This window comes from Patella vulgata, chromosome 3, assembly GCF_932274485.2.
Source record: "Patella vulgata chromosome 3, xgPatVulg1.2, whole genome shotgun sequence".
Taxonomy (NCBI): Eukaryota; Metazoa; Mollusca; class Gastropoda; family Patellidae; genus Patella; species Patella vulgata.
The window spans coordinates 1,455,553-1,477,491 of NC_065881.2; the positions used below are offsets into that span (position 1 = coordinate 1,455,553).

General features: G+C 37.7%; 2 protein-coding genes across 8 annotated transcripts in view; one reads left to right on the plus strand and one right to left on the minus strand.

The window, feature by feature from the left end:
• The window catches only part of LOC126814711 (cell division cycle protein 23 homolog), a 62,815-nt gene that overhangs the window by 9,172 nt on the left and 31,704 nt on the right, over positions 1–21,939 (plus strand). The window lies entirely within an intron of this gene.
• LOC126814703 (glycoprotein-N-acetylgalactosamine 3-beta-galactosyltransferase 1) overlaps positions 669–21,939 on the minus strand; it is a 50,586-nt gene continuing 29,315 nt past the window's right edge. For 2 of the 7 annotated variants that reach the window (XM_050540053.2, XM_050540055.2), the window contains exons 2-7: positions 13,131–13,277; positions 8,600–8,695; positions 7,996–8,067; positions 6,816–7,303; positions 4,072–4,263; positions 669–3,173 (exon numbers count right to left, since the gene is read on the minus strand). In XM_050540053.2, the coding sequence (XP_050396010.1) occupies positions 2,997–3,173; positions 4,072–4,263; positions 6,816–7,303; positions 7,996–8,067; positions 8,600–8,695; positions 13,131–13,227 (1,122 nt within the window). In that variant the 5' untranslated portion in view covers positions 13,228–13,277 and the 3' untranslated portion in view covers positions 669–2,996. Of the gene's footprint in view, positions 3,174–4,071; positions 4,264–6,815; positions 7,304–7,995; positions 8,068–8,599; positions 9,302–12,445; positions 12,491–13,130; positions 13,278–14,912; positions 14,932–18,441; positions 18,560–19,804; positions 20,140–21,939 lie in introns of those variants that run through there. The other 5 variants (XM_050540057.2, XM_050540052.2, XM_050540051.2 and 2 more) reach the window with 5 other exon arrangements.

Sequence of the window (21,939 nt, forward strand, 5' to 3'; positions counted from 1 at the left end):
CCGCCAGTGGACCATGTACTTGCAGAAATCTTCAAAATGGTAGACTTTAGTACAAATAAATGTATTAAGAACCTGAAGGAAATCGATACTCGCGAGTTCAAAAATGCCAATATTTTTTAACGCCGACCCCATTATAACGTAACGGCATTTTGACGCCATTACATCGTTCTCATTGTGACGCCATTACATCGTATTGTAACTGCGCTCGGAAAACTGCAGGAAACCACAAACAATTTGTATAAAAGAACACATCTTTACCCAAACTGAAACTATATCATCATTCATCTGAACAATTCCCAAAGAAATGATTTCTGTTGCAGTTTGTTCTAGCCCCCCCCCCCTCTCATATATTCATATCTCCACCCACGGGACTATATGGGCAGAGAGACCCCCCCCCCCTCTCATATATTGATATCTCCACCCACAGGACCATATGGGTAGAGAGACCCCCCCCCCCCCCGTATATTGATATCTCCACCCATGGGACTATATGAGTAGAGAGGCCCCCCCCCCCCATATATTGATATCTCCACCCATGGGACTATATGGGTAGAGAGACCCCCCCCCCCCATGGGACTATATGAGTAGAGAGCCCCCCTCCCCCGTATATTGATATCTCCACCCACAGGACTATATGGGTAGAGAGAAAGTAAAAAGATTCACGCAAGTCTGAGTAATGATTTTATTAAAATTATGTATAAAAGTATTGTGCTAAAATATGTGGAATGTTAAATCTGAAAATCTGTTTAAATGCATTCAATAATTTGCGTTCTATAAAAACAATTCAATACTTTCAACTAAAAAATACAAAAATTTAAAAAAGAAAACAACTACATCCCGTTATTAAAATTACATTCAATGAACATCTATGATATTGTGCGAATAACATTGGTTAGCCCCCTCTATATTATACTCTTCAAAAAAAGTAGGGGATATTGAAATGCAAATACCTATGCAGGTTGCGATATGATAAATAGTCTTAGTGGCAGCTCATTCCAGAGAGTAGGCGCGGCACGACTGAAGGCGCGATCGCCATACAACTCACTGGTTTGTTTTCCATGTGTTTAGTGGGAAAAGGGTCGCAACTTCACCTCATCTCTGCTTCTAGTCCGATAAGATGGAACTTGAATACTAATGATATTAGTGAGGTAGCAAGGCGCTGACTCACTATGGCGTATTAACTTGAAAATTATACATGACAGTTTAAAATGAATCCGCTTCTCAACTAGGAGCCAGTGTAGTTCCCGAAAAATGGGCGTCATCTCTGCGTGACGCTCCAGCTTCCTTCGGATCACCAGTTGAGCAGCGGAATTCTGAACATGTTGTAATTTCTTTAACTTGTATTTCGGGAGACCATAAAAAAGACTGTTACAGTAATCCAGTTTGGATGTCACAAAGCCATGCACCAATTTCTCAGTACTGGCCTGGTCTAACAAATGCCGGATTCGCCCGATACCCCACAGCGAGTGAGAAGCCTTGCTACACACACTCTTGATCTGATCATCCATCAGTCCAGCCAAGTCCCGTGCGGAAGCTGATGGCGAAACAAGCACCTCGCCAACTCGTACATCACCCGCGACGACCTGCGGACTCGCATTTTTCCTGCACGATGAGAAACAGACAATTTCACAATGAGGTTTTATATAGCGTCTTCTCCATGTTGACACATGCTCAAAACACTTTTAGTAATGGCTCTACTGGTAAAACTGTTGAAACGGGAAAGTCTTTAGTGCAGATTTAAATTGATTAAAAGTTTGTTGATTCTTGATCTGTTGTGGAAGTTTATTCCATAATCTAGGACCAGCTGAACTGAAAGACCTATACCCATATGACTTTAAATTATATCATCTTATATCAACTAGTAACTGTTTATTTTGAGAGCGAAGTGATCTAATAGGATTGTAGTCATATAAGAGTTTAGATAAGTATTGAGGAGCTGCGTTATTAGAGACTCTTTGCAAGCGTAAATTCCTTGTCCGCATCGCATATCCATATGGATTGTGCATCTGACGTCATCAATGTGTGTGTATTTCGGGCTGCAGTATTAAGAACTTTCTGGATCTTGACTAGAGAAGTGCTTGTAGGATTCCAGAGAGTAAACTATTACAATAATCAATCCTTGATAAAATCAGTGATCTCACAAGTAGTTTACAAGTGTCTGTAGTGAGATAGTCTCTGATGTTGTATACACAACGTAGATGGTATTAGCATCTTCAGTTGACTAATAAAGTAATAACAGGAAGCAGAAGAAGTTGAACAAGCAGGTTGGACGGTATCGGATCAAGTGGATATATGTTGTTTTGTTGGCGGATTTAATGATCTTTAAAATGTCATCTTGACTAAACCTCAAGTTCACGGGTGTACACGTATTTGTATCGCTAAGGACTCCATGATCAGTAAACTCCTTTCTAATTTTGCCAGTCAGAAAAAGAGTTTGCCAATGTCTACAGACTTGGTACCAAGCAATGATCCAGGAAGTTATGGTCTGAAATGCGCGAATATTGAAATGGACTGAAATATTTGGGATATAAAGATATATTTCAAGTTTCCTCAAAATTGGATAAAAATTGTGATTTCTAGAGGGTCCACAACCTTGGTATTACATACTTTTATACTATTTGCGTTTGCCATTTTTTCCGTCAGTTTGAGTCAGATTTTTACGAAATTTGAACTCAACTTTCATTGATGTGTAACAGTAATATATTTGAACGTTTTTGACAATTGAATACAAATTGTGACTTCTAGTGGGTCTACAAGCTAAAAATGCGATTTTTCCAACAATCTGGGGCCATAAGAGAGGAAGTTACGATCCAATATGCGCGAATATCGAAAGGAACCAAGATCTTTGGGTTATAAAGATGTCATTTCAAGTTTCATCAAAATCAGATCAAAATTGTAACTTCTTGAGGGTCCACAACCTTGACACAGTTCACAATTTACGCAACATGACGACACAGGATATGTTTTACACGGACTTGGATCATGCCTCCTGGAGATCATTTGAAATCCTTTAATGGTGGTACCGGTCCTATTTGAAAGAATTTTTTAAAACCTGTATCTGGTATTTTGCGACCATAGATGCTGGTACGATATAATAATTGTTCAATGAAGTATAAAAATTGTGGTGATGCATAGTGAAAGCTGATCAATAACTGACTGCAACAGTCAACTCCCTGTAAATAACAAAACATAGAAATATGAATGTTATAGTAATAGTTATACTGGTAATTCAATGTCCAACTGTTAAGGGGTCATTAACGTGCTGCCGATGGTCTACAGGGAACCTCGGTTTTACGTCCTGCACCATAAAGTAGTGATGGGGGGGGTGGAGGTTTAAAAATCCTGAGGACTATCCCGATAAGGGAGTCAGAGCCATACTCACCAGGACCTCCTGGTATGGGAGAGTCAGCACCTCCTGGTATGGGATTCGGCGTCATACTCACCAGAATCTCCTGGTAAGGGAGAGTCAGCACCTCCTGTTATGGGATTCGGCGTCATACTCACCAGAATCTCCTGGTAAGGGAGAGTCAGCACCTCCTGTTATGGGATTCGGCGTCATACTCACCAGAATCTCCTGGTAAGGGAGAGTCAGCACCTCCTGTTATGGGATTCGGCATAATACTCACCAGAATCGCCTGGTAATGGAGTCAGCAGTGGTACTCCTCATTCACTAAGCCACATTAATTTGTGTTTTTAAAAATTACATGAGAGAGGGAGAGAAAAGGGGTTTAACGTCCACTCGACACAAACAACATATGGTTTAATTTTATTCAATAATTCGCTTGCGCGTTGGGGTCTTTAGCAGTGGGAGGAAACCGGAGAAAACCCACAAGGTTGGACAACATATGGTTTAATTTTATTCAATAATTCGCTTGCGCGTTGGGGTCTTTAGCAGTGGGAGGAAACCGGAGGACCCGGAGAAAACCCACAAGGTTGGACAGACGACCCTACTCCTTGTCACGTACAACCGGGGATTCAAAACCACACCAATTGACTCAATGACAGGCCTTATGAAAAACTACATGAACGCCATATTAGAGAGTTCATTTACCCACTGCTTATTTTACTTACTGTCCTGGTTGGGTTTCTGTCGTACGATTTTATATTATCTGGAAGTCCACCATTCACATGAGCTAAACCGCTGAATGGATGAAAGCTTTCTCTTCCAAATTTATCTACAGTGTTATGTACAGATACGTTGACCGCCTGCAAACAGTGGCCTATATCTACATCTTCGTCGTTTCCATCATTTCTACATTTACCCTGTAATTATACAAATAGTTACCAAGCAAGAGACGGACAGAGAACAAGCTCAAAAAAAAGAAGTGATTTTTCATACAATCAAGGGCCATAATTCAGGAAGTTGCGATCTGATATGCACGAATATTGAAAGGAACTGAGATCTTTGGGTTATAAACTTACATTTCAAGTTTCATCAAAATCGGATCAAAATTGTGTCCTCTCTCTAGAGGGTCCAAAAACTTGATATACCATATACTTACAATATTTGCATTCGAGGGGCAGCCATTTTGTCCGGCAGTTTTGGTCCGATTTGTACGAAATTCGGACTCAACCACCATAAGGGTGTAACAGTAAATTTTTCAAAGGTTTTTTTAAATCGGATAAAAATTGTGACATATAGAGGGATCACATCCTAAAAACCTGATATTTCATACAATCATGGGCCATCATTCTGGAATATGCGCGAATATCGAATTGAACCAAGATCTTTGGGTTATAAATATGTATTTCAAGTTTCATCAAAATCGGATCAAAATTGTGGCCTCTAGAGGATCCACAACCTTGATATACCATATATTTACACTATTTGCGTGCAAGAGGCAACCATTTTGTCCGGCAGTTTTGGTCCGATTTCCACCAAATTCAAACTCAGCCATCATAATGGTGATATATTCGAACGTTTTTTTAAATCAGTTAATAATTGTGACCTCTAGAGGGACCACAAGCTAAAAATACGATTTTTCCTACAATCAGGGGCCATAATTCAGAGAGAGAGAGAAAAGGGGTTTAACGTCCACTCGACACAAACTAGGTCATTTCGGGACTAACATATGGTTTTAATTTTATTTCAAAAATTCACTTGCGCGTAGGGGTCTTTAGTAGTGGGAGGAAACTGGAGGACCCGGAGAAAACCCACGAGGTTGGACAGGCGACCCTACTCCTTGTCACGTACAACCGGGGATTCGAAACCATGCCAGTTGACTCAATGACAGGCCTTATGATACAGAGTACACGTCCTAACCATTCGGTCATCCAACCCCCCGCCATAATTCAGGAAGTTACGATCCGATATGCACGAATATCGAAAGCAAACAAGATCTTTGGGTTATAAACATGCATTTCAAGTTCCATCAAAATCGAATTAAAATTGTGACCTCTACAGGGTCCACAACATTGATATACCATATTTTTTACACCATTTGTCTGTCAGTTTTGGTTCGATTTTTACGAAATTCGAACTCAAACGTCCTTAGGGTATAACGGTGATATATACAAACATTTTTTTAAATCGGATAAGAAATATGATCGCTACCTATAGGGTCCACAAGCTAAAAATGTGATTTTTCGTACAACCAGGGGCAATAATTCAGGAAGTTACGATTCGAAAGGAACCGAGATCTTTGGGTTATAAACTTACATTTCAAGTTCCATCAAAATCAGAAGAAAATTGTGACCTCTACGGGATCCACAACCTTGATATTCCAACCAGCCTTAGGGTACAACGGTGATATAGTAAAACGGTTTTTTAAAACGGATAAAAATTATGACCTCTATAGGGTCCACAAGCTAAAAACGTGATTTTTCGTACAATCAGGGGGCCATAATTCAGGAAGTTACGGTACGATATGCGCGAATATCGAAAGGAACCGAGATCTTTGGGTTATAAACTTACATTTCAAGTTTCAACAAAAACGGATAAAAATTGTGACTGTTGGTCAGTTTTGAGCCGATTTTCACGAAATTCGAACTCAACCGTGCTTAGGGTGTAACAGTGATATAATAATACGTTCTTTTAAATCAGATAAAAATTATGACCTCTATTGGGTCCACAAGCTAAAAACGCGATTTTTCGTACAATCAGAGGCCATAATTTGGGAAGTTACAGTCCGATATGCGCGAATATCGAAAGGAACCGAGATCTTTGGGTTATAAACTTACATTTCAAGTTTCAACAAAATCGGATAAAAATTGTGACATTTATAGGGTCCACAACCTTGATATACCATATTTTTACACTATTCGCGTACAAGCGGCGGCCATTTTGTCCGTCAGTTTTGGTCTGATTTTCACGAAATTCGAACTCAACCTTTCTTACGGTGTAACAGTGATATACTAAAACGTTTTTTTAAATTGGATAAAAATTGTGACCTCTGGAGGGACCACAAGCCAAAACGTGATTTTTCGTACAATCAGGGGCCATAATTCAGGAAGTTACGATCTGATATGCGCGAATATCGAAAGGAACCAAGATCTTTTGGTTATAAACATGCATTTCAAGTTCCATCAAAATCGGATCAAAATTGTGACCTCTAGAGTGTCCACAAGCTAAAAACGCGATTTTTTGTAGAATCAGGGGCCATAATCCATGAAGTTATGGTCCGATACATGCCAATATCGAAAGGAACCAAGATCTTAGGGAGATAAAGCTATATTTAAAGTTTCGTTGAAATCGGATAAAAATTGTGACCTGTAGAGTGTCCACAAACAAATTGTGGACGGAAGGACGGACAAACAGGGGCGACGACAATATACGTCCACATGAAAATGTGTGTGTATAAAAATTACAAACTTACAGAGGACCTGTAGCCATGTTTTACCAGTTTTCTTAAAGCACGTCTACTTAAAACATATCCCGCTCCTCCACTCATGTAACCATAGTTACTGTATTTCTTAAATAAATGACCCACATATACAGGAGCATTGGAACTATAATGAGACAGCAAAAACTTCAAATTCTCCATCACAATATACGTATCATCATCAGCTTTTAAAAACCAGTCGTAACTCATTAAAAAATGACTGTGGATAAATTTAAGAGCCTGAACAGATTTAGCAGTGAGGTGACTTCGTCCATTAGGAACCTTTAATGTGAGAATGTCACCTTGTAAACTGGTGGGTGAGGACGGGTCGCCCAGTACATATAATGTTCTATCACAGCGTCTAGCCCACGTATTGTTCACGGCTTTCACTTTAGTTTCTAGAGAATTGGTAATGGTTGGGATCCAACACAGGATTTTAATGTTGTTCATCAGTCGTTGAGCAATTCTATCATCTATGATTACTGCAATGAAATAAAATGAAATGATGACCTATATTTCTCCACCAAGAGGAGAGAGAGAGAGAGAGAGAGAGGTAATGTCCACTCCACACACACGAATGGTTCAATTTTATTTTATTAATTTGCTTGCATGTAAGGGTCTTTAGCAGTGGGAGGAAACCAGAGGACCCGGAGAAAACCCACAAAGCTGGACAGACGACCCTACTCCTTGTCACATGCAATCGAAACCACACCTCGAATGACAGGCCTAATGATGCAACTCAGACGCGTTAACCATTTCGCCACCGTCCTCACCCCCTTTGCAGCAAAAGGGGTAATGAAGATGGGTGTACAAGTGTGGCTGCTAGGAGGGAAATTTTGCCCGGGCAGTGGTGCTCAAGGGTACTGTTATTTCGAGTTTCGTCTGTTAAGGGTTGTTTTACGTGCATGTCAACGTGTTCACAGGAAGTCGGTTTTTCGTACCATTCGAACAACTAGACACTGACTCTGGCGCTTGAACTCAGTTGCCTAAAGGGTTAACCGAGATTTCCCCGACCACGGATAGCAGGACAGATTATTCCATTCATAACCAGTTTGTTCCAGTCATGAACTGTTGGTTACGGTGACAATCGAAATCTTTACCAGAAGAGATGAAGAAATTAAATCCAGTACGGAAGCCCACTAGCATACAGTAAAAAAATCTTCAAAAAACTTACAAGTTTTGTCGTCAGCAGCAGTTAGTCGACCATCTTTTATCACATGTGTATTCGTTGTATCTTTTCGTGAATCTAAAACACAATCTTTAAAGTTAGATCTGGAATTGTGTTTAGAGAACTCTGGACGGTAAAATATTCAGATTTGGATGCATTGATTCCTTATTTAAAGGAATTACACCTATATCAAATGAATTTAGGAGGGGGACATCACATGTATCAATAATATCAATAAAAAAGACAAATCAGTGCCGGACAAAATGACAGGTACCAGAGGTTTTGTGTCTGACATTGTCTGTGACAGGTGCCTTATTTCCTGTGCATGTCAATGTGTACATATGTGGGTGTCGTTTTGTCGTCACAGCCGCACAACCAGATGACGCTTATGCGTATGTACCAAGTCTGGAAATAAGGCACCTGTCACAGACAATGTCAGGCACAAAATCTCTGGTACCTGTTATTTTGTCCGGCACTGATTTGTCTTTTTTATTGATATTATTAATACATGTTCAACACGCTAAGTTGAAAATGTCACTACTATTTAATTAGTGTCTGACATTTTGTCAGGTGATCTAAACCGTTATTTCCAGACCTGGTATGTACTTACTATATGTGATGGACGGATCAAATGTGACATCATATTGGTCATAAGAGGTATAATTAAACTCATCATAAAAATCTTCAAATGGAAATTTACCAGTTCCTGTAATCATAGATATTATACATAGTCAGATAAAACTAGGAGTTGTCAGATAAAACTGGGAGTTGTCAGATAAAACCAGGAGTTGTCAGATAAAACCAGTTGTTGTCAGATAAAACCGGGAGTTGTCAGATAAAACAGTGAGGTTGTCAAATAAAACCAGGAGTTGTCAGATAAAACCAGGAGTTGTCAGATAAAACCGGGAGTTATCAGATAAAACCAGGAGTTATCAGATATTACATCCCACTTCTACTCGTTGCCACTGGCAACCTTTGATAAAACTGTCCTGTTTAATTGCAATACATGCTTAAAAGTATCTGTGTATCAGAAATGTACAGAAAGAGTACTGATCATTTCTGATACACGGATACTTTTATACCGTTTTATATATCTATCAAGCAATAAGTAGCGGAGGTTTAGTCCGACCCAGATCGCAATTGATAACGAGGCTCTAACCAATGTACATGAAACAACTAGTCAAAATCATAGTAACAAAACAAAATGGGGGGAACTACATGGCAGTTCAAAAACATATACAATGACATTAAATTAACATAACAACATATTACAAAAATCAATTATTATACATACCAATTGGCATCTATTTCATAATTTATATTAATATGCAAAATATATAAATTAGAATATTGAATAATTATTTTAATTAATTGTGATGATAGAAGGCGCAGTTCTATTGCTGGACACTTCACAGGCATTGAAAATAAGCAGGATGAAAAAAAAACGCCGAGAAAGTCATAAACGTTATTACAAATAAATTTCAACGGAAGAACCATCCGCCGATGCATACTTTCACCAGGAATGACGAACGTTTCGCATTTCCTTTACACTACATTTAATAATATCGCAGTCCTCTACACCATAAACATTGTTTTGACGATGTGGTCTAAACAAACATGTGATTGTTTTACGCTCAGAGTATCATAGCAAGACGCACGTATAAATACTACTCAGGTCGTCTCTCCACTGCAAAATCATTCCACCATGAAATGTAACTTGAGGCTCAGAAAGGGATAAATAATGAAAGAACAGAAAGTGTTCGTCACTTTTCGGTTGAAACGACTCGATAATAAATACTATTTTTCACATTTTGCTTCACAATACTCGATAGAAATGTGATGTAAGTAACTTATTAGCACCTTTCCTCGGTGTATCAGTGAATATTAGGACAGTTTTGGTCGGGAGCCGCCTCGGCTGGGCCCCTTGACCAAAACTGTCCTGATATTCACCGATACACCTTGGAAAGTGTGCTAATAACTACTACAAACCGGGAGTTGTCAGATAAAACCAGGAGTTGTCAGATAAAATCGGGAGTTGTCAGTGCCTATAATTAACGACACCAGACAGGTCAAATTTGCGTACATAGAGATAACCATGGACATTTGCTTGCAACTTGGCTGGGATCATTTCCTAATTTTGTCAGCTAGATATATTACATCACGGTTTAGTTTGATAAACAAGAGAAAAAATATATTACATCCTGGTTTAGTTTGATAAACAAGATAAACGATTCACGGTTTAGTTTGATAAACAAGATATGGTGTGGTTTTGATAAACAAAAAGGTAATGGCAGTACTAGTCACTCTCTGTATTTTGTTAAACTTTGGGTCGTCTTAATTTATAAATATATCATCTATTTCCTTAGCATTATATGGTGGTGTCCTATCTAATAAAACTTGTTTACGAATTTGAAACCAGTATTATATTGAAGCCATAACGTTGATACAATAAGTATTCAATCAGCCTATTGCAGGCCATGTTATATAAGTTATTATTTAGACATTTATTCACATGACAAGCCTATAATCAGCTCTCTAGAAGATTGGATGGCTGAGATATTGAGTGGATTACAAAATGTCCGCCATATCTTTGTGTATCGTTAATATAGATGCCACTCATAATTTCACCCAGAATAAATTTATTTGAATGAATGAAGTTTTGAATATATTCATTTTTCATTATCTATTATTAAAAAAAGAGAGAGAGATGGGTTTAACCTGCACTCGAGACAAACTAGGTCATTTCGGGACTAACACATCATTCACATGGTTTAATTTTATTTCAAAAATCGCTTGCACGTAGGGGTCTTTAGCAGTGGGAGAAAACCGGAGGACCCGAAGAAAACCCATGAGGTTGGACAGGTGACCCTACCCCTCGTCACGTATAACCGGATATCAAAACCACGCCAGTTGACTCAATGAGAGACACGGTGTTATCATACAGCACGCACATGCTAACCATTCGGCCATCCAACCCCTGTCTATTATCAAAGTATTATAGCCTCTTTAAATATTATAAGATAAAAGACAGTTACTTAGTCTGTTATAAAGATACTAACTACCCTGATATGTATAATCACATTTGTCCTAACAGATAAAGAAATAAAAATATGCACAGACATTCAATGAAACACACTCCTCTCACTAACTTAGTTCTCCCTTTTATTTCAATAAATGTTATTCCTATTTTAAATTCCAAGTCCGCGCAATTTGTACGCAAGTCTTCACAGAACACGCCTGTCAAGTGTTATGTTTGATGTTGATCCCAAAATTTTGACAGATATATGGTTCCCGTCTATATGTGGTCAAAAAAGTTTTTAAAAAAAAAAAAATTTAAAGGTCATTTTCTTTATTGAGAGAGAGAGAGAGAAATGGAGTTTAACGTCTACTCAACAAAGACTAGTTCACTTTGGAACTAACATATGGTTTTTTAATTTTATTTCAATAATTCGCTTGCGTGTAGGGGTCTTTAGCAGTGGATAGGAAACCGGAGGACCCGGAGAAAACCCACGAGGTTGGACAGGCAACCCTACTCCTTGTCACGTACAACCGGGATTCGAAACCACGCCAGTTGACTCAATGACAGACCTTATGATACACCGCACACGTGCTAACCATTCGGCCATCCAACCGCCCCTTCTTAATTGAGAGATGGTAAGCATATTTTAAATAGAGATGACAGAAAGACATTATAGAGAGAGATGGCAGGAAAGACTTACAGATATTATAACGCGTGTAAGCTGATACGGAGGTCGGGTGTTCGATCCCTGCATTGGCCGAGAAAGTTCATCCAGATTTTCCGGCGTGGTTCTCCCTTGTCAGTGATGCAGGACGGAGGGGCTGACAAGGAAAACTGTCTAGTCGTTCGGATGGGACGAAAAACCGAGGTCCCGTGTACACATTGGCGTGCACGTAAAAGATCCCTTGGCAGTTGGAATTCGATATAAGAGTAGGCCGTAGTGCCGCTGTCCGGGCAAAATTTCCCTCATAGCACACTGTATGGCGTATGCCCGTCTTCATTAGCCCAGGTTAGGAGCAGAACAGTAGGACGTTAAACCCCATTTCATTTCATTTCATTTCGTAAGCTGATACTACTGTTGACTATTGAAGCTAGGTCTTTTAGTAATGACAATTTTTGTCATTAAATCATATAAGTGGTCAATATTCTAAACTAATGTTTAGTATGTATAGAAAGTGGTTATAAATTACACAGTGACAGAGTTTAAACAATATAAATTCAAACATTAATAAATCAAGAAATAGTAAGCTGATACTGTTGACTAATGAAGCTAGGTCTTTTAGTAATGACAATTTTTGTCATTAAATCATATAAGTGGTCAATATTCTAAACTAATGTTTAGTATGTATAGAAAGTGGTTATAAATTACACAGTGACAGAGTTTAAACAATATAAATTCAAACATTAATAAATCAAGAAATAGGACTTAAAACATACATTATGCAAGAGCTAAATCTGCCTATTGCAGGTCTTTCTTTAGGCCTGAAATGTTATTTAAATTATTAATTAGACATTTATTAACTTATCCAGACTATAATCAACTCTCGATGGCATCGGGTACTTGTGATTTTAACAAGATTAGAACGTTTCGCCTTTTGAAAATTTAATTTAAAAATTGAAAAGCGAGGCTAAGTCGCGAATATACCAGTGCGCTAGTAACCACAATGCACACATCTTGTCAAAACAATAAACAGTGATAATTTCGCTCAGAATGAAGTAATTTGGCTGAAAATTTCAATATTTTCTTTTTTTATCATCTATTTTTGAATTATTTAAGCAAGATTGACCAACTCTTTATTTTAAAACTCTTAACTAATGTATCTTTAAAAAAAAATGATTAATATCAACAGATCATTGACTTACTGTCTCATTACATGTTGTCATGGAAACACCCGCAGCCACACCCTGATATCATTAATACACTGACATATATCTAATACATGTTGGTGCAAACCCAAATAATGAGTAGACAAAGGCTTTGAAGTGTGCTATGTGTGAAATTTTGTCAGGGCAGCGACGTTTTTGCTAACTCCAACTGTTGGCAGGTTCTGATAGTTAGTTAGTCAGTGATCCACTGTGGCCCCCCTCCATCGTATAGAACGGATACAGAATTGTAAAATACCTGTTATTAGTATCATTAGTGCCACACCCAACAGAAATAATCCACTCAATATCAATACTCGCTTTAAACGAACCATCACCTCACACTGTCGAACCATTACCTCACACTGTCGTTCTGGTGTTTCACATCAATTCATTGTCAGGTTACCTGAAATAAACCAATTACAACTTAAAGGAGCTAAACCTCTATTAGTATTATTTATAGTCTAAAAATGGATGATAAGAGAGAAGAGAGAGAGAAGAGAGAGAGAGAGAGAAAGAGAGAGAGAGAGATGGGGTATAAGTCCACTCGGCACAAACTAGGCCATTTCGGGACTAACATATGCTTCAATTGTATTTCAATAATTTGCATGCAGCCTTGCACGTAGGGTTTTTTAACGTCTTTAGCTGTGGGAGGAAACAGGAGAACCCGAAGAAAACCCACAAAGTTAGACAGGCGACCCTATTCCATATTACGTACAACCGGGGAATCAAAACCACGCCAGTTGACTCAATGACAGACCTCCTAATACAACGAGCACGTGCTAACCATTCGGCCACGCCAAAATGATAAGCGATCAAATTGACATATTAATGAAATACGAGGGTACATGTATGTAAATCGCGTAGTTACATTCATATCTTTGTGATTCCTAATAAGGTATTTTAGACCAGACCATTTTCAATGACATCGTTTCGCCTGGTTATTCTGGCCTACATCGGGAGCTCGATTTGACATTTCACTTCCAAACTGTTTCGACCCCTTTCTCAAAGCTCCTCATTACAAATGGTGGTTGATATCATAGGTAAAATGGCGCCCCTTCCTCATTTTAACATTTTTATTGCATCGTTTGTAATGGCCACGCGGAGACCATATTTACACGATACAACGACAACATCATCATTGACTAAAATGGACCTATATTAAATTTTAATTCTTGTTTTACGAGTTGGCACTTCTCACTATAATAGTTAAAAACTAGATAACGGCAATTTGCTGAAAATTTCATTCAAATTGATCCACTATGAACCGAGAATTAAGCGATTGAAATTTTCGCCTAGCCTCGATCATCATTACTAAAGCCAGTACGATAAACAGCATAGTCTCGATTATCCATTTAATCGTTAAATTGTGAAGGAAAGTTATGCAGTAAATCGGCTCATAATCCACTAAAGATCGCAGGCTAGCGATGCCATCTAGAGTTAATTATGGTCTGGATAGGTTAATTATAAGAATCTGTATTCATATTTGATACTTAGAGATCTGGGTCCTGTTTCACAAAATTTTAACTAAGATAAAATCCAAATTTTAGTAATTTGATTGGATAATATTAGATTGATTTTAGTGCTTAGCCAATCAAAATTGAAGTATCTACTAAAATTGGATTTTATCTTTAGTTAAGATTTTGAGAAACAGGGCCCAGAACTATGACCATAGTTAATTTGAGGCCCCAGCCATTATAGAATCCTACTTAAAATAAACTCTGTAATTATATTAGAGAGACATTGTTTCATAAATTATTATCTATTGTAAAGTTAATCCAGTAAGGTATTAAGGATTATAAAGTTAGGGTAACTAAGAAACAAAGCTAAGGTATAAAAGTCCTGAAAATTGTATATTAGAAAAAGGCGAGTTAACCACAGGCAGGCAGAGGACATAGTGAAGGGCAGGTCTCTGATAAGTTATTTCTTAGATGCTGTTCCTTATTAAGTTACCTAGCCTGTGGGTCAGTATTATTACTGTTTAAGTATTGTTACAGAATATAAGATTATACCAAGAAGAAATTTAGAGTTATTAAATTACTGTATGTTCAATCTCACACCCCCAACTAGATTGAACATATAACCCATCGTGGAAGGTTGGACTATAAGCAGGTCCTTAAACCCTGGATGATAGGACACAGGTCTACAGTCGAAGTGTTAAATCTCACTCTCTCTCTCTCTCTGTCTGTCTCTCTCTCTCAGGTATAATAAATAGATAGAATAGAGTAATATGATATATCTATAACTGCACGGTTTGTATTTCATAATGTCACAAGAGATTATATATATATATATATATATATATATATATATATATATATATATATATATATATATATATATATATATATATATATATAACACAACTTGTATAACATATATAGAAAAAAAAACATGTACGGGACCCCTACTCTAGATTGTAAATAATGCTTTCTAGACTAGGTCCTTAATGTCAAAAACATACATTGAGAAATACACAGGTCCTTGATGTCAAAAACAACATATACTGAACAATAATAAATAGGTCCACAAAACTACTTGAATTCTTTCACCAGTGTCAGCTGAAAGTCAGGCCGCGATTAATTAATTATTTGTTTCTCATGACCTGTGTTTGTGAAATATACATGCTACATGAGGTAATTATTAATTATTGAGATGGAATTTAACTTTTTTTTAGTTTATCGCTGTGTCTATTTCAGCAATAACTAATGTTGGTTACTTGCTCATTGAAAACCCAACGGTAACCGGCGTTCACCATTTCTTTATATTTAATAAATCTTTATTTTATTATCTGGTGCACAATAGCCGGAGGACATCGGAAGACTTCATCATAATGATAGGTCTAAATTATTAGTGATATACATGTAATTCTAAGTTAACCGTTCGTTAATTCACTCATTCTTGGCATTTCATTTCTTCATGATCTTTCCCTACTTTGACAGGTTACGAAATGATTTGTAAATAATGTTCTGACATTAATATTTAAAAGCATAGGCCCTACCTTTGGATTTTTAAATACAACAGAAGTTAGATTATTAATATGTCAGTCCAAAGAATTTATTACACACGTGGTCATTTCTCTAACATTGAAGAAGACAGTACCATTAACCTGTATGTTAATTGTCTTCAACTTTAACCCCATCGGCACATGGCATCATGATAATATAAAATACTTTTATAAACTTGTCTATCTTCATCAAAGTATTCACATTTATTAGTATCTTTGTGTCCTTTTGAGACTGTTTTTATAGAGCGTCGTGGTTAATAAAATACTGTGACGTGTCAATCAGTCGGTACGTAAATAAAATATTTTAGTAGAAATCTAAAGACATTTATATCTTTCTGTGAATTTTATTACATATGGCCAGTGCCTAAGGCTGCTATTACATTGGGGTATACGGTATACAGGCACGGCGGTTTACACGCCATATACTATACCATGGGCGTGGATTTAGGGGGGAACTGGGGGGGGGACGCGTCCTCCCCTTAGAATCGGAAGGGGGGGACAAATAGGCCTTGTCTACCCCATGATTTTAATCGCCAGGACAGATTTTCAGGTTGATATCCACATGATGGTGAGCTTGTTTCTACGTATCTGGAACTGAATCGGGACTTGGAACAAGAATTGCCATTCTTCAAGTGCCAGTTTTCGGCCAAATCTATTTTACTTGTGCACGAAGCGTTCCTCATTATGTCACCTGAAGTGAGGGAGATGTTCCCTTCTGTCTGCTCAGCATGCGATTCTTCAGCACTCTGCAGCGTATCAAAACGTGGCTGTGCAACTCCATGATGCAAAACCCACTAAACCACTTGATGGCGTGTGCGGTGCATAATGACCCCCTTCATGTCGCCAAAATATTCAAAGAGAACATTCCTGATTGTAGAACGAACGTCTTTGGACGATTCACTTAACTTCATGAACAATTAATATTTATGCAGCTTTGATGTAGGTAGTCAATATTTCCATATTGTCATCATTTTTTACCCCTAGTTACAGCCTTCATCGAAATTACGTTGGTACAGTAAACTGTTCGTAATTATTTATTTCGTTTGGTAATGAAATGTTCCAGGTTCCAGGATTCGCGTCCCCCCCCCCCAAAGTTATGACAAATCCACGCCCTTCTACTATATGTAGGTATACTGGCCTGGTTAGTTATGTTTCCCACTGCTTTTGGTACCCTCAGTCATTCATATCCGGACAGAATGGATTCTACTTGCGGAGGTGTGAAGCATGGTGGCGTGAAGGTCAGGTTTTGAGTCGGCTCATTCCAATAGTGGGGGGGGGGGGCAGTTAACTGGAAATCATTGTTCAGGAGAATATAAAATAGTCTTCCATCTCTAGGGATATGTCCATCAATGTTCAGAACTTTTCATTCTAACTTTATACAACATGAATGCCCCATTTTCTACTGACCTCATGGAATTTTGACCTCACGGAATTTACTCCTCCCTGCAGCAAGTATATGCGGGGAAAAAAACGAACATGCACAATACCATGTATACGCGTATAGCGTGCCCCTATACGTGTCTAGTCTGATGTAAACCGCTAAGCAAATTCCTGTTTTTCGAACACAAGTATTCGTGTATACCTCTAAATGTATACCGAATACCCCTATGTAATAGCAGTTTAATGAAGTATGTATGTCACTATGTTGTCTTTGGTGCTATATAGTTCCACGTAGCAAAGCCCAACGCAAATCACATCAGGACACAGTAACAGTAAGCAAAATTGACAATATTTTTCATCAAAACAACGATTGATTATTGTTATTTATAATATTTCTGCCACATCCAACTACAATTTTAGCATATAATCCTAACCGAATCAGGTATAAATCATCTTATTTAAAATTGAGGTGTTAAGCTGTTACTAGGAATGCCATTTTTAAACGGGAGATGTACGGTGTATGTACAACGCTTCATTAATTTAAACGCGAATATTTTGAGTTAGGCGATAGTTGTGCCACTACATTGGTCTCTGTAAGTTTAATTAGTCATAATACTATAAAATTATCTTGTTTTTAAGATGTTACATGTACATACATTAATAAAGAAATTGAGTTTGCCACATGGAACTAAAGGCACCCAATTGTAGCTAAAAACAAGCACACCAATATATCTCATTCTCAACGTTTTAAGCTACGTTCTCGTATGCTGCAGCAACCATTCCTTGGTTTCAATGACAGATATGATACGGCTTTTTTAACTTTCTGTTTCACATATGGACGTACATATTTTTTTCACATTCTAGCCTACGAGACTTTACTTATCACCTACCGTGTCATTTTTATCGATATACAGTCGATTTTAATGCGGCAATTCATTGTTCATATTTGAAGGCAAACAAATATAGTTTTACAAATTTAACAGGCCGGATTTGTGACCTCACTAAATTTGACCAAATAATTATGAAAATGCGTAATTATTACGGATTAAAATAGACATGCAGTCGGGTCATGTGACACAAACAATTAATTATTACGGATGAAAACAGACATGCGGGCGGGTCACAAGAAACAAACAATAATTAACCGCGGCCTCAGTATTATCTATAGAATGGTTTAGCTTACCAATGTTATACTACTGCGACGATGGGAGGACTAGGCCTACTACTAACACTACTACATGTACTACTGCGATGATGACTAGGTCTACCACTACTGCTACTACTAATATATACTGCTACTCCTACAACAACCACAGGTCAACAATCCACTGAATTTAACAAGATACTCCTTGCAGTGTTTCGTTTGATTTCATGGGTCATTGCTTCAGAAATATGATATATTAGATCACGATCAGTTATAGCCAGAAGGCCGGATTCAAATCCCTGTGGACTCCATGACAAGTATTGTATGCTTCATTAATCACTGATCATAGAGGTTGAACTTAAATTGTATCAATATTACAGAGTTCAAGCATAATCTCTCACCCATATTCCAGCACCCGGATTTGAAATGAAGATAGCAAACATATTCCTGGCGCCAATAAAAATCTATACGGTATATAATTATCACGAAAATAATTGTTACCTTTATATTAGAAAATAACTTTTTAAGACATATTAATAGACAAAATAAACCCTGAAAAACTATTACCGTAAACATACCAAAATATCACACACTAAATAAGTACGTAGAGAAGGGGTATGTCCATTTTGCATCAAAAATCACCGAAACAAGCTTTGGTGGCAAAATGTTTTTTATTTCACAGAATTAGGGGATGAATAAACTACTAAACTTCAAAATTCGAGAAGCCTCCTATGTTGGCTTTTCGAGATATATTACCGTAAACAAACTAAAGATATAGGTGGGGGGGGGGATCAGGTTAGGATACCGGTACCTAAAAAACAGCACAAAGTGAATGTCGGCTTTTATCGTGGAATATAAAATCAGGCCCATATTTCAACAATAACTTTATCTATAGACTAAAACAAACTGATCAAATTTAATAATTTATTGACACCACCCTCCGTCCTGAAATATCCCAAGGATCGAACCCTGTACCTCCTAGTTTCACATCCACACGACACAAACTAGATCATTTCAGGACTAACACATGGTTAAATTTTATTTCAATAATTTGCTTGCACGTAGAGGACCCGGAGAAAATCCCGGAGATTTGACAGAAAACCCGACTCCTTGTCACGTACAACCGGGGAATCGAAATAACCCCAGTTGACTCAATCACAGACCTTATGATGATACAGCACGCACATGTATGCTAACCATCCAACCATCCACCCCCCCCCCCACCAGTAGCAAGAACAACGGAATGGACCACAAACAAGAACCCTTGACAGTGGGAATTAAATTGCTTTCCGGAGAAAAAATTGCCCTTAACAGCGCACTGTATGGTGTATGCACTTTTCATTAATCTGGTTTGTCCAGAACAATAGGACATTAAATTCCATTCCATTTATTCCTAACTTACCTGATATATATACGACGCGGTGCAGTTTTAACGGCCCTTGATGTGACATGAACCAAGTGTTGTCATTGAGCAATCTATAAATGATTACTAAGCGAACTGGAATTGTAGCACAGAATAGAAATTTCCTCAATTCTGATTGGTCAAAAAATGTGGTTTGAATGGAAATTATCACTTGAGGCAAATTACGGCGTATAAATATTACAGTGTACTTTTTTTCATTTTTGCGATTAATGATCTTTCTGAACTCAAATCTTTATTGGCAAATATTTTCATGAAATTCTGCACGCATGACTATCACACCATTTTCAAACATCATCTTTTATGAAAACACATTTCTGAAATACATAAAACAGTAGAAAATCAGTCATAAATTAATTAAATCCGTTTTCAGGTATCCCAACATATTCGTAACTAGGCAGTGACAGTATGGACAAATTTGTTAACGATTTTTCACAATACTGACAAAGGTGACAAAGCTCTCCTGGGATTGGAAAAAATTGAAAATCACCCTCCTGGAATTGCAGACAGGAGATGACACATGCAATTATATGTGTAATGCCCTTTATTTGAGGAACAAAACACTATAATTTGGGAGCGTTTTCGGTTGGGTAGCCGATAAAGTGCTGGACTGTTGGTTTGTTTAAAGGCACATTTAATTGGGAGCGCTTTCGGTTGGGTAGCCGATAAAGTGCTGGACTGTTGCCCAGTGAATGTTTCTTTGTTTTCAAAATTATTATTTAAAAAGCCTGACAGCCATGTACATGTAGTGACCGATTCTTACGCACGAAAATGATAACAAATAAAAATATTGTGTATTGACCTCGGAACGGAGCTAATGGGAAGTAAATACAAAGTAAACATGAACAAATTTTACACAACTTTTTTGGAAATAAAATATGCAGTTGGAAGAGGAATTATGGTGGATTTAGTAGGGCAATCAAATACGCACCTAGATGAGCGATGGAGCGCAAGAGTGAGAACGAGCTTCAAACGTCAATGTCTGGAAATGTGCAAAAGTATATTAGTGTAGAAAATTAAACACCATTTCAGTTGTCTTTGAAAGGCATTTAGTGAAAGTGATATATAATAAAAGACAGCTTTATGGATGACATTCACTAGGTTTATTAACTGCAACGTTTCAATGAGGTTACTCTCACCGTTATCAAGCCAACGGTGAGAGTAACCTCATTGAAACGTTGCAGTTAATAAACCTAGTGAATGTCATCCATAAAGCTGTCTGTTATTATGATTATCATTTCAGTTATTAATTCCGTCAGAATAAAAGAATACCCGACATTTGAGGTCCATATGTGAATTATATATTAAAAATGGGGGGGGGGGGTGCATGTTGCAGACCCTATTTTATCAAAACAAATAAATTATGAAACACCAATAGATAGTCAATGGCTGGAAGAGTATTTCCTGAAAATTTAATACAAATATCTGCAAGAGTTGGCAAATTTTTAAAAAAAATTAGTTGGTGATTGTCCCCGCCCACCCAGAATATTATTTTTTATTTTCAAAATATACCCTCTTACGATGTTTAAAACCAATGATAAAAGATCTAAAATGTAGCCAAGCTACGAAATTCCTAAGCGCAAGAGTTAATCGAAGCAGATATAATTATTGACATATGTTCCAATACTCTAAAATGCGTAGGACTGAATGACATAAACAAATTGCGACCTGTTAATGGCAGCAATGGCCGACATTTTCGTTTGTACATGGACAGCACCAAATACAATATTTTGAATACAATACAACCTGTAACTGAGAGAGAGAGAGGGAGAGAGAGAGGGAGAGGGAGAGAGAGGGAGAGAGAGAGATGGGGTTTAACGTCCATGCAACACATACTAGGTCATTTCGGGACTAACATATGGTTTTTAATTTTATTTCAATAATTCGCTTGCGTGTAGGGGTCTTTAGCAGTGGGAGGAAACCGGAGGACCCGGAGAAAACCCACGAGGTTGGCAACCTGTAACTACATGTTAAGATGGGAATATGACTATGTTTCGCCGATTCTGAATTTCATGGAACAGTCTCTCGAATAAATGTAACAACAGATTTTCGTAATGGACATGGTGGGGGGCATGAATGACTAAATCGACCAATTATTATTAGTAATCGTTAGTCGT